The 18,485-nt window shown below is 43.8% G+C and overlaps 1 protein-coding gene across 7 annotated transcripts in view; it reads left to right on the top strand.

Moving 5' to 3' along the window:
• ARHGEF7 (Rho guanine nucleotide exchange factor 7) overlaps positions 1-15,810 on the top strand; it is a 138,959-nt gene extending 123,149 nt beyond the window's left edge. For 3 of the 7 annotated variants that reach the window (XM_080662670.1, XM_080662674.1, XM_080662675.1), the window contains 4 exons: positions 1,503-1,679; positions 9,956-10,055; positions 11,457-11,511; positions 13,177-15,810. In XM_080662670.1, coding sequence (XP_080518796.1) covers positions 1,503-1,679; positions 9,956-10,055; positions 11,457-11,511; positions 13,177-13,299 — 455 coding nt within the window. In that variant the 3' untranslated portion in view covers positions 13,300-15,810. Of the gene's footprint in view, positions 1-1,502; positions 1,680-3,115; positions 4,556-9,955; positions 10,056-11,456; positions 11,512-13,176 lie in introns of those variants that run through there. The other 4 variants (XM_080662672.1, XM_080662676.1, XM_080662671.1 and 1 more) reach the window with 3 other exon arrangements.
• Positions 15,811-18,485: the final 2,675 nt, after the last annotated feature.

The raw sequence follows: 18,485 nt of genomic DNA, 5'->3' as shown, positions 1-18,485 counted from the left end.
TTTCCATTTCTCCTGTGCAAGAAAAGCATTGGATAATACATTGATTTTTATATTTAACGGATATTGTGAGCCAACTCATATATACAATCATATATGGCCTTACCCAAACATTCTTAAGAACAGGTCGGATAGGGGAAATTGACCCTTTGCACTGGAAAGGTGATATCCTTAACACATTTGGAAATGGGATCAGAGTTGAAAGCAGCCCTTTTCATATTAAATGTTCAGTGAAGACAGGATAATATATCTTACCTAAAATTCAGCTCAGTTCCGTATACATTTAGATAGATGCCATTTACAAACCAAACATCTTTGGTATTGATTTCTATCTCAAAGAGATAATGACCTTCATAGACTATAGGTATTTAGTTGAAGAAATCCAAACTAGACTATTGCTTGATGTTATGGATTTAGAATGGAATTACTTTGGTCAGAAGCAGGAACAGGATGGGACCAGTGGTTGCTGTCTGTGCCATTCCCCATTACGGAGGGGCACGCTGGTTCCCACTGAGTGTTTCCTTCCAGCACCCTTTGTCCCTGGTCCATTCCAGCCTGCATGTCTCATGCACAGCCGCCTGCCCAGTGTCATTGCTCACAGATGCTAACCACTCATGGGCTTATTTCTGTTCTCCCCTTTGCTCCCACTTCCTTCTGTTTGTCCTTCTTTTAACATAGTGGCACTACCAGTTCATATCGCTCTTCTTGCCAGTAAAAGGGTCTGCATCAGGGTAGATAACATTTGAACCGACATGGCTTCCCACTTTATCCATATCCACTGGCTGAGCGCTTTAAGGAGTGGAGATGCAGGGTGATTGGAAAGGGGCAATGAGTGGGAAGAGGACCCTATTTAATTCCTTTCTCCATTCTGAAATTTTTACAGTGGTTATAGTTCATAAGGTAAGTTTTAGACCCCCATCATTAAGATGACTTCTGATGATTTATAGTCTGACAAAGAGATAGCTGAAGAAGTAAGTCAAAAATCCTTTGAAACTATTTTGCATTCAATATCCACTTAATGGATAGGAAACAGTTTTTAATTAATCACAAATAATTAAATAATGTACTAAATGTACTAAATAATGTACTAAATGAGGTTATTTGTTAATAGAATGTGGAATAGAATTGGTTATTTATTAAATGTCTATGGATTCATTTGTACTAGTAGACCTGGGCTTAATTTGAAAAAGATTTAACTGAGGACTTAATAGCAATGTTTTTAGAAAGGAACAATTTGGAAATAATATTGTGTTTTAGGTTTATTTAAATAATAATTGTTCTGGTTTTATTCTAAGGGTTGTGCTAACTTTGTTATTAAAACCCAGCCGTAAATAAGGAGAAGTGAACATTGTTGCCATTTTTTAACAGTATTTTCTCTTTTCCTTCTTTTCCCATCACCTTTTGCTTTTATTTTCATGTTTTTGGTTGTGGCTCTTCCTGTCCGTCCTCCTTTTCATCTCACCTTTGCCTGTCACACCTGTCACTCCATCCCACTCCCGTCTTAGCATGGCAAGGCACTGACCTGATGCATAATCACGTCTTGGCTGATGATGACCAATCAAGTCTAGACTCCTTGGGTCGTCGCAGTAGCCTTTCTCGTTTGGAGCCTTCAGACCTCTCGGAAGACTCTGACTATGACAGTATATGGACAGCCCATAGTTACAGAATGGGTTCTACATCTCGTAAGAGCTGTTGCTCATATATCTCTCACCAGAACTAATGCACTTCTGAGCTTTCTTAACAAATGCTTGTTGTATCGCAGCCTGCTTTTCTTAGATGTTTTCTTGCTGTTCCTTGTCTCTTTTATGTGATATTTTAACAACTTTTGAGAGCGTTTCTGATATTCCCATTGTATTTTGTGGAGACATAATTGCCAATTCGAGAATCCATTTGAAGTTACTTAACTAACTGTTGAAGGAGATGGTGAATTCACACAGCCTATACCTAAGGGTTCTTTTCTCAGTGGATAGTAGTGGTTTTATAGCCCAAAATGGTTTGGTTTTTTTATTCTCAGTATAGCAATTGTCTCATTTCTTTTTGGATACAGCTATATGAACACTTTTATATTTTATACTGAAACCATACAGGTTTGTGATCCAAGTGCCAGTAACACGGAGGAGACTCTGGCCTTATATATAGGATTCTAAATTTTTTATGTATAATGGACACCCTGATCAAGTAGTTGTGGAGAGAGAAGAAAAAAGCATGCACAAAAGTACTGAGAGTTCGTTCAGACAGCGTGTTCTGAGGACTCCTGGGGGCACTTGGCGACTACGAAGAACCATGTGTTGGTGTGGGCTTGGGGCCTTGGCAGCACAGAAAAGCTTGTCTGCACCCTACAGCTCTGTGCTTGTCCGCGTGCCACATGTGCTCTTCTCTGTGCCCCCATTTGCCCATGGGGTGGGAGTTTCCCTCTGCAAAGTCCAAATTATTGTCAGAATTCAGACACTGTCATCACACCAAACTTTCCTTAATTGGAGTAATTTCTCTTAAATGGCACTTAGCAAGCCTGTGCCACTCTACCGAAGGTTTAAAGTCCAAACTCTGAAGCATTGAGCCTCTGAAAGTGTAGGTTAGATTGCTTTCAGAGAGAGGCATTTGGTGTACTTAAAAAGGCGAGTGCTTTTGCTTCAGTCACAGCTTGGCTTCACCCTGACATTCATACTTATACTGCCTGTGATGGACACATTGTTTGTTTTCAGCAACTAGCTGCAGTGAAACTCCATTTACAGCAACCCTATCCTATGTAACCCTCATTCTTGATTGTAATGGGGTATCTGAGTCTATTGAAGACTTACTGAGTTGCCATGTAACTCACTTATTAGGAAAGCTCAGATTGGGGTGCACTTCCCTGGGATTTGTTGTAAGGAAATTTCACTGGCATCACTCGACTAATTTCTGCTTCAAAAAGAACTGAATGTGACATGTTGCATTCAGTTGTAGCATCCAAATCCACATCCGGTCATTGCTAGAGGGGAGGAACTGTGTTCTCTCCCATGCATGCTATATCTGGTGTTAAAATGGAACCTTAAGGTTGTGTTTTAAGTATTCATTGAAACCAGCTTCAGAAAACAAGATGCCATAATAAACGGGGAATAACATTTTTTCCTTTCTTCAGGGTGGCTGTAATTCCAGGTGGCTGTGAATTCTCTCTTCCCTCACCATACTTCCTTCGCCAAACCTGTATTCAGTGTTCTGATCTCGTTTGCACAGAGACAACTCTGATACACTATGTCATTGTTTCCTGGGAGCTGGGTCCTGTTGCTCACAAGCCCAGAGGTGCTAGTGAACTCCCGGCAGTAGCATATTGCTTAGAAAATCAGACAGCTTCAGCACTGCATGCAATGGGGTCATTGGGAATACCAATAATTCTAAGTGTCTGTTTTCAAGCTTATGACATCTGGAGATTTCATATTTTTATATCAACTAGTATAAATAAGAAACTTGAGGAGCAATCGTTTAAAATTAGAGCTCAGTATTAATCCATGGTAGAGATGGAGTTTAATATATGGTCAGCCAAATAGCAAATGGAATTTTTGGAAAGCTATAACTACACAGTTCATATGCTTACTCAATATCATGCAAGAAATTTAGGAGCATTTTTGTTTTATATTACGTAGAGTCCTCACCTTTTCTGATATGAATAGAACATCTTTTTGTTTGCTGTGAGACTAATTGGTGCATTGGCCTCGATGCCTTTGCCATGCCTTAGTAAACTTGGGTTGCCTGGGTCATATGCTATGTATACCACAACAATTGAAGTACAGTTGCTGCACTTAGATTTTTCTGTAACACGAAGTATCATTTGGGTTGTCTAAATGAGTTTCATTTTCTATTCACCAAAGTTTTGACATGTTCCCATCATTCCTGTTTGTACCAGTTAAAGCCATTTTGATGATGATTTTTTGTTGATGCTAAGATCACTGCACAATAACAACCTGGCTTTTTGTTTGTTTGGATTTGTTTTGAATGTCTGGCACCATTAGCTCTTGTGACCTGGTTGAAAGTAGTAGTGCCACAGGCCTGAAAACAGTTCTTGTGTGGCAGTGGTGATAAGGCGTTCAAAGGGCCGTGTTTCTACTTCCGTGGAACTTTAGTCATGCTGAAATAGTATTATATGCTTATACAGTTCTGTAATATCTATGTGTACAGTTAGTATTATAATGAAAGGATGAAGAATCTGGACTAGAAAGTAGGGTTAAACCATTACCAGGCCCCTTTGCAAATGGCCTAAATGGTGTTCCCATTGAATTAACACTTGCCACAAGTACATAGCTTATATTAATTGTGTTTTGCATAAAATTGCCAAACACAGTAATGTGTATATAGTGATATAAGACCTGGAAAAAATTTATATATTGTGCTTTTTATCTGTGAACGGGAAAGCCATTTTTAGTGGGTGACTGCCCTTTGAAGACTCAGTTGGATGTATACCTGAATGTTGCATTGTATTGTACAGTATCATGTTATTGTTTGTGGTTGCATATGGCAATGAAGTGTTTGTTTTATAAAAAAAAACATCTGTTATGTACAGTTGAAATAAATTTTGCATTTGCTAGCCTGTGGCTTTTAATATTTGTTATATGGGGGAGGGGGAGTAGCATAGTTTGCAGTTTAATATGATTTGGCTGTTCTCATGAACGTTGTCTTCTAAAAAAAGGCCAGGCAATAGAACACTTTCTGTCTGCCTTAATGGAGAAGCTTTCTTAGGTTAAATATGTTCTAAACTATACAGGGACACTCCTTGTACATTTTTATTTCATCTATTTTTCTTTTAATTTTTAAATCACTGGGAGGTTTGTCTTCAGAATGGAGCATCTCATTTTTGTGTGTGTGTGTGGTGTTTTTTTTTTTTGGGGGGGGGGTGTATGTATGTATGTGTGTGTGTGTGTGTGTGTGTGTGTGTACATAAATAGAAAAAAAGCGCAACTTTAATGGTCACTTTTTATTTTTTAAAGTGCATGCCCAGTTTACTAGGAAAAGCAAAATGAAAGGAAAAGAAGTCTCTGTGCCAGTGTGGGGCTAGGCCAAGGTGTAAACAATGAATAAATGCAAATCATTTTCTAAAGAGAATCCTCACATTTCTTTTCCTAAGAAAAATAAATTAAGAGTCTTATAGCCATAAATAACAAAGTGGCATTTGGGAGAAATTTTATTAAGATTTTTAAAAGTGTAATAATTTTTAAAAATATTGTTTTATTGATTTCAGAGAGGAAGGGAGAGAGAGAGGTAGAAACATCAATGATGAGAATCATTGATTGGCTGCCTCTTGCACACCCCCTATTGGGGATCGAGCTCACAGCCCGGGCATGTGCCCTGACCTGGAATCAAATGTGACCTGGTTCATAGGTTGATGCTCAATCACTGAGCCATACTGCCCGGGCTAAAGTGTAATATTTTGCTTCATTCTGGGAGTTATTTCACTTTTGGTTATGTATAAGTTGATGCAGATATTAGAAATATGAATTTAAGAAGTGAGTTTTGCTACAAACATACTAGACCGCTAGCTAGCTAGGCAGATTATTATTATTATTTTTTAATAAACTGTTTCTTGGCTTTTGGTGGAGGCCGACTCACTCATGTGTACACACACATATACCATGCTGATGCCCTGGATTTGTGTTGTCCGATCAGGCACTGAAATGGTGTACTAACAAGTCAGATCAGGCACCAAAGTAGTGGTCTAACAACCAAGATGATTCCGCGCTGGGGCTTGAGTCCTACTCTTGCTGCTAGGGAAAATCATCTGTTTATAAAATGGAAGTGTTCGATCAATCGGTATTTCTCAAATGAAGGCCCATTTGGGATTCTCTGAATGTTTTAGGAAGCAGTGTTCTAAATGTGTCTTCAGCTTCTGGATCACACCTCTGAGTTGCCCCCAGGGACCCCAGTGCCTGCTATCTCTCCAGCTGTGTGGTGCAGAGTGACCCCTGCTGGTGGCTGTGTGGAACTGTCATTGCCTGTTTGCAGCCATTGGCGGCTGGATCCCAAGCATGTGCAGATCTGTTTGGAGTCCTCAAGTTTGGTAAATGCTGATTGGTGCTAAGTGTACATTATTGTTTCTTTATATTCACCCCCATATTGAACAACTACAAAACCAACCAGCATTTGTGTGTATGTATCTATAGATAGGATTTTAGGCTAGTCGAGCACTCTTCAGATTGTTACCCGGAAAGATTGATGCTGAAGAAAAAGTGTTCAGCACGCAGACAAATTTAGGAAATGCTGAATTAAACTTCAACAGGTATTTTTACTGCAAACCTTCTGAAAACCTTAAAAATGCTATATGTACCCTGTGAATCTCTAAGAAGTGGCTGTAGCATTCAACATTTTCCAAGATGATGTGTTGTAGAAACCCTTGTTATCACCTGTAAAACACAGATTTTGGGAAACACAGATCTTGAGTATGCTGGAACCATCATGAACCTGTTCATCTGTGTCTCAGACCTTTTCGAGAATTTTAAATAAAGCAATAGAACATTTTTGGTGGTTCTGCTGTTAAATTGTTTTTCCAACCTAAGTAGTTCAGGCAAAGCATGCTGCAGTACCTCTGAAAATATTTCAGTAATCTTTGAGGTAACTTGTTAAATCTGTTTACTTTCTAAAACTTTGTTCTTAAAGAAATAGTCAACTTACTTATAAACCTGGCTGGAGAATATCCCTTTATTGTTTTGTTGAAATACTAACATTTTTTCAATTATTTTAGCAAAATATGTTATATTGAAACTAGGCAGAATATTAGCCTCCCATGGATTTTTATTCAGGAAACAAGTAATCTCTATTAACAAACCTCCTGGCTCACCATCAGATCTGTAAATGACATTTTTTTTTTTTACATTGTCATGTTTCAGGAATATAGCCGCTTTGTACATCTGACTACAGCATTCTCAAACTTAAACATTTTTTTTCTGTCTTAGATATTTTTAGAGGGAGGAAGGGGGGGGGGGAGAGAGAGAGAGAGACATCAATTTGAGAGTAGAACATAGTTTGGCTGCCTCCTGCATACCCCCAACCAGGGATCAAGCCCACAAACTGGGCATGTACCCTGACTGGGGATTGAACTGGCAACCTTTTGGTGCACAGGAGGACACCCAACCAATTGAACCACACTGATCAGGGTTCACACTTAACATTTTTATAATATATAGTTGCATTCTTGTGTGCTTTAAGTGTATTTAAAAACCAGAACCATGTCATGCATGTACAAGTGTTGTACCAATTCTTACAGGTATTAATTTCTCTGATTTAGTTATGTTATGTGATGGAATTTAAAGTTTTTGTCTTTATGATTTCATCTGGTAAGCGATATTTATAAAATGTAACTTTTAAATTAATCCTCAGAACAACTCTGCAGAAGTGGTCAATTTTGTTCTTCTATTTTGCCAATAATGGAATGTGGTTCAGTGGTTAAGTGAGCAGCCTGAGTTTATTGAGGACTACCATTGACGGGGCGTGAGTGCAAGTACAGATGGTCCCAGCCCCTCTGCAGGACAGCGACTGCTGTCTGACCCCTTTACAAAGTGGATATCCCTTGTGATTCTATGTTATTTGAACATTTTAATGCTGGAAAGAGTGTAAATAGGTTGCCTAGGAAGCTAGAAGATGTAAAAATAATTATGTGTAGAATTTAATATTCCCTCAAGTGCTGTTGTATAAATACATTTTTAACCTATTGTCTCAATCCATTTGAAGGACTGTTGTATTACAAAACTGAATGTGACAGATAAACAACCGATAACTTTTTTGATTTGACTAACACAGTCAACAACTGTTTGGACTCAAAGCAGATACCCATTGGAAAATTTATGAGCCTTCTAAATTGTCCTATGTCATCAGTTTGCTTCTCTTCACAGCGCAAATTAAATTTGTTTTCTACGTATCTGAATCTTTCTGAATCTTTTTCTCTTTTTCTAGGAAAATAGCACATGAATTAACTTCGATATAAAAACATGGGTAACATTTACATTTGTATTAAAAGCACAGGATTTTCCTCAGCCTTAAGAATTTTTGAGCTGGCTTATATCCCTGTAATTTCTCAGTACTTTGTTTCACATACCAGTTTCCTTCTTAAGCTGTGTTTCCCCAAGTAGCCCAGGTGTCCAAACAACCTTCCCTATTAACCCAGAAAGGCCTGGAAGACATGCCACTCTCACGGCAAGTAATTCTCCAGCTGTGCAGCTCACTGTGTAAAGGGGTAGTGTGTGGCCCTAAGGAGGGGTATGCGCGAAGCCACGCCTCCCTCTGCCTGACAGTGACAAGGTCTGCTGGATTTGCAGCATGGCGGGAACACAAAAACACTGGCAGAGGGTCCTCTTCGAAATGGTATTTGATAAACCTGTGTACAAACATACTTCTATATACCAGTTTATTAAGTAAGGCTTGTGACAAAATTCTAAGTACTGCATTTGATTATAACATTGAAGTTATTCTCAGCGAATATAAAGGCCCTTCCCTTTATTGGTGTAAAAAAAGATATGTTTAGAAGCTTGTGCTGTGTAACGTAAGACAGAGCGTGATTTTCTTACCCCTGAGATAACAAAGGAGGAGGTCAGCACCTCAGTTTTCTGTTCTGGACGTTATGGTTTCCCAGCGGGCTTGTAGTTGATACCTTTCCTAGTCTGTGAGACTGGAGCAGGAAGGCTTTGCAGATGTCCAGACTGCAGCCGGGAGGCTTGGCCAAGGCCCCGAGTTCCCTTCCCCGTGGCATGCTGCCGTGGCGATGACAGAGGTACTCTCTGGACATGAGTCATGTTTTATGAGCCCTCCTTCTATCCAGCTTTGACAGTAATTGTTAATCTTGTTCCATTCATAGCAGTAAAAGCTTACCATACTGGTGGAAATTGTTCTTTAAAATCAAACTATGAAAACATTGGTGTTATGCTGAACGTTCCCATGATACAAAGATGTACAATAAGTGCCCTCTTATAATTCAGTGAACTTTTAGGAAGGCAAGTTAAAGATAAACCAGGAAAAACAAGATCAAGCAAGTTACGCCACCCGCTGTGTAATTAGCATGTGTCAACATCAAGGGTATTTTTTCATGGAGAAATGTTTGTCCCATTACCACTTGCAGGTTTTTGTTTCTCTGGTAGACTATATCCTTCCGCAAATTACATCTCATATTTTTCAAAAATATAAATGATGTATGTTATAGTGTTACGTAACCTTTGATACTATTTTAAGAAAATGTTTTCTTCCTGTATCCTTAAATAAGATTTGATTATCTTTTTTTCTCACATTTAAAAGTAAATATTTGAGTTTCTCAGTTAATTTCTAAAGTACCTATTTTGTGGCAAACACACTAGAGACACGCTGTCCTGAGCAAGCAGTTGTGCTGGGAGCTCGTTAAGTGCCATAAACTTCTCTCTGAACGGTTTACTTCTAGGGAACGAAGAATAGTTTTCATAAAAGAAACAAGAAATAAATTTCACTTCTCCTAAACCATATGCCATAATATCTTTTAACTGTCACTGTAGAGTTAAATGTTTCAATTGCCAGTTTTTTTTTAATTTACAAACACTCAGGGTATATGTACTATATAGTCTGACATGTCTTTCTAAGATTCCTGGAATAATATAGCTTAAGGTTTCGTTGATTTGGATATTTATTCCAAAATACCCAGAGTACTGTGGGCAGAATCTTTAACGTTCTACCTGCGGGAAAATTCTGGATTTAATAGATCCGTAATCCAGATTTAGAAACAGAAGCTTAACAAATTAGAAAAAGGCTGTTTCTTTTTTTCTATAATGCTTTAGGCATGAAAAAAACTGGGTTCAGTAGACAGAGATGGAGAAAATTGGTAAAAGTTGCCCTTTGCTATTTTATCTAGAAAGTAATTCATATAATGCACAGCCCCTGGAATTTAATGTTAATATTTAGATAGTGTTAATATAGTGAAATTGTTCTTAGCTTTGCTATGGTATTCACCTTGGGTATTTTTTTTTTTTTTTAATGATAGGTTCACGTAAAGAATCTGCTCCACAAGTTTTGCTTCCAGAAGAAGAAAAAATTATAGTTGAAGAAACTAAAAGCAATGGTCAGACAGTGATAGAAGAAAAGTAAGATGTATTCTAGTATTAAAATGCAGTCATGTTGGTGTGTGTGGAAGGGGGTGGTTTGTGGAGGGCATGGGTGTGTGTGTGTGTAGGGGTGGGGGCATGGGTGTGTGTGTGTGTAGGGGTGGGGGCATGGTGTGTGTGTGTAGGGGAGGGGGTATGGGTGTGTGTATGTGTAGGGGTGGGGGTATGGGTGTGTGTGTGTAGGGGTGGAGGTATGGGGGTGTGTGTGTAGGGGTGGAGGTATGGGGGTGTGTGTGTAGGGGTGGGGGTATGGGTGTGTGTGTGTAGGGGTGGGGGCATGGGTTGTGTGTGTAGGGGTGGGTGCATGGGTTGTGTGTGTGTGTAGGGGTGGGTGCATGAGAGGGTGTGTGTGTGGAGGGGTGGGGGCATGAGAGGGTGTGTGTGTGTGTGTGTGTGTGGAGCGGTGGGGACATGGGTGTGTGTGGAGGAGTGGGGGCATGAGGGTGTGTGTGAAGGGGTGAGGGCATGAGAAGGTGTGTGTGGGGAGGGGTGGGGGCATGAGAGGGTGTGTGTGTGGAGGGGTGAGAGCATGAGAGGGTGTGTGTGGAGGGGTGGGGGCATGAGAGGGTGTGTGTGTGGAGGGGTGGGGACATGGGTGTGTGTGGAGGAGTGGGGGCATGAGGGTGTGTGTGAAGGGGTGAGGGCATGAGAAGGTGTGTGTGGGGAGGGGTGGGGGCATGAGAGGGTGTGTGTGTGGAGGGGTGAGGGCATGAGAGGGTGTGTGTGGAGGGGTGGGGGCATGAGAGGGTGTGTGTGTGGAGGGGTGAGGGCATGAGAAGGTGTGTGTGGGGAGGGGTGGGGACATGAGAGGGTGTGTGTGTGGAGGGGTGGGGGCATGAGAGGGTGTGTGTGTGGAGGGGTGGGGGCATGAGAGGGTGTGTGTGTGGAGGGGTGGAGGCATGAGAGGGTGTGTGTGTGGAGGGGTGGGGGCATGAGAGGGTGTGTGTGTGGAGGGGTGAGGGCATGAGAGGGTGTGTGTGTGGAGGGGTGGAGGCATGAGAAGGTGTGTGTGTGTGTGGAGGGGTGGGGGCATGAGAGGGTGTGTGTGTGGAGGGGTGGGGACATGGGTGTGTGTGGAGGGGTGGGGGCATGAGGGTGTGTGTGGGGAGGGGAAGGGTGGCGCATTGGAGTCAGAAAAATTCCAGGTGGGTGGAGTATGGCTTTGGAAACTACGACTCTGTGTCCTCGTAGGTGGGAGTTAACGTTGACTAGGCTCTAACTGCCCGTAGAAAGAAGCTGCTGTTCTGACGGGTATGGATCTAGGTGTTTAGAGAGGAGGGAGAGCAGCCCTGTTTATTTCATCCGGCATGTCATGCACTGCTTCTCTGTCCTCTTCCTCCCTTGTCCTCGTTCAGGTGTTCATTCTATTTTCTATTCTAGGAGTCTTGTTGATACCGTCTATGCATTGAAGGATGAAGTCCAAGAATTAAGACAGGTGAGTTATAATCAGTTTTTAATATATATATATATTTTTTTTTTATGGGGGAAAGAGGAAAACACTATATTGAGAATGAAGCCGGATATCCTTAAGCAAAATAGTGCAGAGAGGAGCCCGCTGGAGTGGCTCAGTTGGTTGAGTGTCCCATGCACTGAAAGGTTGTGGGTTCGATCCCCAGTCGGGGTACATACAGAAGGCAACTGATCAATGTTTCTCTCTCATGTCAGTGTCTGTCTCTCTCCCTCCATTCTTCTCTCTAAGCATGTCCTCATCATTTAAAATATCTAAAATTCGATCTAGTTAAAAGTTAACTACCTACTGTGACTATTCTCTGCCGCTTTTTAACAGCCAGTCACTCAATTGATATTTCTTTTCAGCCAGACTAAGCTTTGAACAAAGAAAATTCATTCTAAAATGCTACTGGAATTTTGAAAACGCGGTTGAAATACAAACACTGCCTTTATAATTATTCAAAGTATGTATACATTTTGGGGGGATACAGGGTACTCCCAAAAATGTATATAAACTTTAATAGCTAATAACTCAGTTTTCACTCTTTTTCAGGTTTAACTAATTTGAAATAATAGGTGAAGCCAGACTAAACTTTGAACAAAGAAAATTTACCCACTAGACTTTTTTACGGGGATACATAAAAGATAAAGTTTACAGTACAAACCTAGCAGCAGTTGACGAATTGAGGGTGCACAAATACCGAACAAAATGATTCTTGATGTTTGCGATTCCCTTGCTTCACATTATCAGCAGTGCCTGGACCAGAACGGCATTGACAAAAAAAAATTTATTCATTTCTGTAGCTTTTTTAAAATATTGAAAATGAACTCTCTTAATAAACACCGACTTTGTAATCACTCAAAGTGTGTATACTTTTTTGGGTCACCCTATGTATTATTTGTACAAATGGCTTTGGTCTCAGGAGCGAGCGGTAAGTGCTGCTTCACAGGCCGGAGGTTAGAGGGAGGCTGAGGAGAAGCGGAGCACAGCATGGTCTGGGGCGGGACACTGCTCTGAGCTGCCTCTCAGCCATCCCAGCAGCTTCCAAATACTTGTCTTCCTCTGAGGGGCTTCCGGGTTTGTGCCGCCCCCTTGGCAAGGGATGCATCTTTGTGTGTGCACCTTCTCCATGCGGAGGAATGATTAGGTGCAAACTGTACGGAAGTAGGTGCTTATTCACTCACTCTGTATTCATTCAGCTGCTGTTACTTCCATCCCCACATAACTCTGTAAGATCTTTACAGGTGTGAAAGGAGGCAGGGGGGACAAGTTGATCCTTTTACTATTTCCAGCCATTTTCTTTTTTGAATTTTTTTCTTTATTGATTAAGATATTACATATGTGTCCAGCCATTTTCTTAAGGTATGTCGTACAGAGATTCTCTCATTCAGTAATCGGAACTTAAATTGTCAGTGACATTAAGCCTGTTTTTTCATCTGTGATTTGTCTTGGCTCCCAGGAGCAACTGTGATAAGGAGCCCCGAGTGTGTGTTTAAGCATTTGGGCAGTCTTGTCGAATGTACCCATGACCACAGCACAGGGCAGATTCCAGCCCAGGGTTTCAATTGGCAAGGCCCCCAGCCCTCCTGGGGGAAAGAAAGTCCTCTCGAGGGCCAAACACACTGAATATCCTGTCTGCTTCTTTGACAGGATAATAAGAAGATGAAGAAATCTCTGGAGGAAGAACAGCGAGCCCGCAAAGACTTGGAAAAGCTGGTGAGGAAAGTTCTAAAGAACATGAATGACCCTTCCTGGGACGAGACCAACCTCTAAGGAACGTCCATGGTTCTTTCTTGAAGACCAGTTAGGAGACTAAGCTGGGACCCTGGGGCAGGGCTGTGCATACAAAAGCTGGAGTTCAGGTGAATAGAAACACATTGTTCCTGAAGAGTCCAGACATGAGGTATCGACACCGAGGGCAACTGCATTAATCTTACTCTGCTAACATCTCAATTACCTCATTTTGCAATAAGTGCAGTGACTGACTACAAATCCTGGTCTTTCAGGCTTTTATTGAATCTATATAAATATTATACATACATGTTCCTTGTAAATACCCCATTTTGAATGCATATCCCTGATTGCTATATCTGATACCCCTGCTAGAACTTCCTTCCCACTAACCTTTCTGGTTCCATGACCTAGAAGTTGCGTTCACGCACACACGCGTGGAAAGCAGAGATGCGTGGCTTGTGGTAGATGCCTGACTTCTCCACTGCTGTAGCTCCTGCAGTGCTCCAAAAATACCTGGCCCTTTGGTTGCCTGACTAATTTAACCTTATTTATAGCTGCAAAGATGCTTGAATGCCATTTGAAAGTCTTCTGTTAAAGCAGTATTGCAGTCACCGACGTGGGTGTCTCTGAGTGCCGTGCTCTGGCTGATTGAGGGTCTGGGCCTCAGCCATGAATCCCAGGAAGTCCCACTCACATCACCGCGTCCAGCTGCAGGTGCACCCTCTCGTCTGCTTTGTGTGGATCCTGTGGTCACCAGAGTATTCAGCACTTGGAGAGATCGTACAGACTTGTGTATGTAGGTTAGTTTAATAATGTGACCAAGTGCACTGTTTTGTCCTCAAAAGAGAGCGCTTCACGAGAACCTGTAAATAAAATGTGTTGTTGCACATCACTGCGGCGAAGACGAAGTGAGGTGGTGCTATGGGTAGGATTCCTGTGTCAGCCAGCGTAAACCCTGAGCTCTGCTTTACCGTCAGGGCAGCAAGCATTACTGCAGAGCTCACTGGGAAAGAGAAGAATAAGCAATATCCACGTTAAATCCCACCTAAATAATGAAAGTTTAAATGTGGGTCCCTTCCCTCCTTGTATCCAAACTGCAGAGCAGACGGAGGAGGAAGCCGGCCCCAACCTGGCTCCGCAGCCCCTGGGCCAGGGCTCTAGAAGCCCTGGCAGGAACAGCCTTGGAGCCCAGCTTGTCCTGCCTGGGAGATAGGATGGCGATATCACAGGGACTGTGCTTTCCGTTTCCGCTTCTAAAGAGGTTGTTCTAGTGAGATGACTTCTTGGTAGAACAAGTGTTACATTGTTAAAAAGCAGCACTGTGCATTACAGACCTCTCAGAAATACCATTTTGACATCAGATGTGACCTATGATTTTCAACCTGTTTATTGGTCAATTGACCCTTGAACCTTTGATGCCTATGGACTGGGCATCTTTGGAACGAGTTGGTTTTCTGGTTGTCCATGGTTCTACTTCCATGCCCTTGCTGATCAGTCCTTGTGCCCGCCCATCTCCCTGGAGGGTGGTCCTGGAGCCAGACCTCCTGCTGCAAGCTCAGCAGGTGTGTCTGGGGCCCGCACTGACCTGCCCACACTTGACTTTTCAACTAGAATTGCCAACTTTCTCTACTTAGCATTCCTTAGTGCTAGGACTAGAAAATAGTGTCATTTTTTGTTAAGCCCTATTTTTACAGTAGTATTTTTTTGGTGATGCATAAGACGTTGCAGTGAAAAACAGTTACATTTGAGTGTACTGAAGTTTGCTGTCTTAAGCAAATTTTAACTCAGGAACAACATTCAGCACCTGATCTCTCCACCACTTAGTGATGAGCGATGTTGCAGCCAGCATCCCAGACGGGTCTCTTACAGCACCTGCCTTAACTGTTGCTAAAGCGACAAGTGAGAACTTGTGTTTTCCCTGTCCCTCCCCTTCCCCTGGCGGGGTGATGGTTGAGGTGCCCGTGTAATGCATTACCTTTCTTCCCCAGGATCCAATATTTTACTAGACTTTTTAGGGAGCAGAGAAAATGCATCTGAGAGCAATTCTTCTACAAACCTGCCCTCTTTATAAACAGACTGCACGCGTCTCTCCAGGTGACAGCCTTCTGAGGGGTTGGGAGCTGAAGACGGTAGAAAAGGGCACTGTTGACCCTAAGGGTTACTTCTCTGCTCTCACCTTTCTTGGATGAGGAGACGAAGCCATTCCTATCCTGAGATGTGAAGCACTTTTATTTCCACACGATACTGATGTGTGGCACCGGAAGCTCTGCCCACTGCTCGGCAGAGTGCCTGTCCACGTGTGCCAGGGTCCGGGCCTTGGAAACCTCCGGCTCTGGTGGACTTCCTGCTGTCCTTCACTTCTTTCTCCAGGACGCAGAGGCCCCGTTTACAGCCCTGGGGATACCACGCAAATGCCACCGACTGTCCTGGCGCTGACTACTCCTACTACGTTGTTGTGATTATTAAACTGATTATTTTTTCTTATGTTATAAATACGTCACTTTATTTTCCATAATGTGTTTGTGTGTGTAAAGTTACCTTTATACTTTATTTTGACTGTTTTGTATTTTTTAATTCTGGGGTGAGTTTTGGACACTGGCAAATAACAGTTTGCCTTTAGGGTTTGGGAGGATTTGAAGATAAAAGATTAGGCAATGGAACTGACACTGTTAGGTATGGCTTCCACTTTGTCTGCCACATATATAATGACTCATCCTGGGAGGTCCTCTAAACCATGTTGGGGGGTTGAACAAATGACAGCATTTTTCAAGATTTCTGTGAGGCTCTTGCAGGAAGGGCATGACAGCAGAAAGTTGTCTGTTACAAGCTTTGCCCTTTCCCAACACTCCCTCCACGCAGGGCCTCCCTGGCCAGCTAAGAGGGCTGGAAGCAGAGTCAGGGAAGAAAACAGCACGAGTTCACTGCCAAGCTGGGAGTGTGTAGGAAGTTCTTCCCTCCCACCCTGAGTATGACCTCATCCTGACCTGATTGAGTCTGCAAAGACCCTGTTTCCACATAAGGTCATGAGCACAGGTACTGGGGATCAGGACTTCAACAGATCTTTTTTTGTGGGGGACACACACGATTCAGCTTGTAACAGTAGGGAAAGTGGACTCTCGCCGCTTTAAGTGGGCCTGATCCCGACTTAACCTGCCCTTCCACAAGTGAGGCCGACAGTTGCTACAGGTGGTCATTTAAACCCCGTTATGGTGTAACTAATAAAGGTTGTAAGGGATCCTAAGGGTACTTTTCCTATTTCAGAAAACCCACAACAACGTCTGCATTTTTCCATGGGAGGACAGCCACAACAGCAAATGTCCTGCTTTTAGCTGAAATGAAGTGGGTAAATGCAGTCGCTAGTTATGGGAACAGGACTCCAGGCTAATACAGGGAGAGACGAGGCCCCACCACACTGGCTCCCCCTCCTGTGGACTAAGCCCCGTCCGTCCTCGGGCCTGGCCGCTGGTCAGAGTGGACAGCGGCTTCAGGCAGTACTGGCCATCACCCTGGCAGGCCTGGGGCGGGGTGTCTCCCCAAACAGCGGTGCTCTGCAGGTTTCGGCCGCCCAGGTGGGAGTGGAGTGGCATCTCCTTGTCCTGTGGCCCCCGTGGATCCTGCTGGTGGAGGGGGAGGCACCCTTTCCTTTTCCCTCAGGCCCCTGCAGCGGCTTCTCCCCCCAGAGGCTGCCTGCCCTCGTGCCCTGGGCAGTCCCCTAGTTGCCAAGTCTGCACTTGCATAAATCCTTCGGGATCTCAGGGCCACTTTTGCCTCTTTCTGGAAGCCTGTTGTGAGCATCGGCCTCCCACCCGAGGGCTTTCTCAGCTCCCGTACGAAGCCCAGACTTAAATGACCACACTTGACTCACTGTCTCCATGAATTCCCGGAAGTTTGCCGAGACATGAACCTGAACATGAGCCGGGGCTTGTGTTGGCTGGCGGTTCAAATTCCCAGAGGGGAACCCAACTGCCTCCGTTTGGGAACCTGAGAGGGTGCAGCCACTGGGATGGTTGGATAGTAAGAGAGGCTGGGTAATTTCTCCTCCTCCCTCTGCAGCTGCTCCCACAAGTCCTTCCTCCTGTCCTCATGTCTCCTTCCCGCGTAAGTCCTGCCAGTACAACTGCCCTGTTCTGCAGAACCTCAACCTGGCCAAGTACAGTGTCCCTGCTCCTCGCCCCAGGGCCTGCCCCCTCCGTGAGCCCCTCCTGATGACACTCCCTGCCTCACTGCCTCACCCGCCTCTGGTGCAGGACCATGTGTTCTTCCTGAAGATGAACGCTTTTTACTCTCGTCTCAACACCACGCCACGCTGTGCCTCCCACCACCTGGATCCCCAGCCGCCTCTTCCAGTTTGCAAGCTCTGTCCCCGCCAGCCCAGGTGCCCCTCCAGCGCAGGCTCCCCTGGGTGCTCTCCCGCATGCTGATGGCACTCTGATTCAGCTGCCCACTGTGCATGCCCCACCAGGACTGCAGCCCCAACTGGACACACAGACACAGCATCTGCTCGGCCGCTCCACCTGGATTCTTATGCCCATCTTCCATGTGGTGGTCCACCTTCTAGCCTCTCAGGCAGAATCCTTGGGCTCATCACTGACCTGTTCCCATTCACAAATCTGTCAGCCAATCTCATGGACTCTAAAATGACACACAACATTCAACCAGTGACTGTCCGGTCCCACCCTTATTTTTCTCCCAGAGGATTACATCATTCCCCACGTTTACTCTTGCCTCCTTACTGTCTCTTTTCAGCACAGCCAGAGAGATGCTGCTAAAATGTAATCCAGTTTCCCACCTGCACAGAATCCAGTCCTAGCAACCTATTTCCCTTAGTGAAGGCTGAAGTTCGAATAGTAACCTACACCCTTGCTTGTGATTCAGTCTCTGTGCCGTCTCTGTCTTCATGCAAGCCACCCTGGCCTCCCGGGTTCTCAGATTCGCCAGGCCTGCCTCACCCCAGGGCCTCTGCACTTGCTCCTTTCAGCCTTGCATGTGCTTCCTGGGTGCCCACATAGTGCCTTCCCTTACTTCCTTCTAAACCTGCTCATGCCGTCTAATTCTGAGGCCGCCTGCTCACCCCTCATTCCAGGCATGGCCTAGTCGTGTGCTCTGCTTTCCTCTTCTCACAGCACGTGTCTGACCTGCATGTCTGTGCTGTCTCCTTCCATGGAATAACATCCCTGAGGGTGGGCACTTTTGTCTGTTTTGCTCACGTTGCGTCCCAGCAGTGC

This window comes from Plecotus auritus (assembly GCF_963455305.1).
Source record: "Plecotus auritus genome assembly, chromosome: 3".
Lineage (NCBI taxonomy): Eukaryota > Metazoa > Chordata > Mammalia > Chiroptera > Vespertilionidae > Plecotus > Plecotus auritus.
Note: the sequence above shows the minus strand (reverse complement) of the source record. Positions and strands in the feature narration are given on the sequence as shown.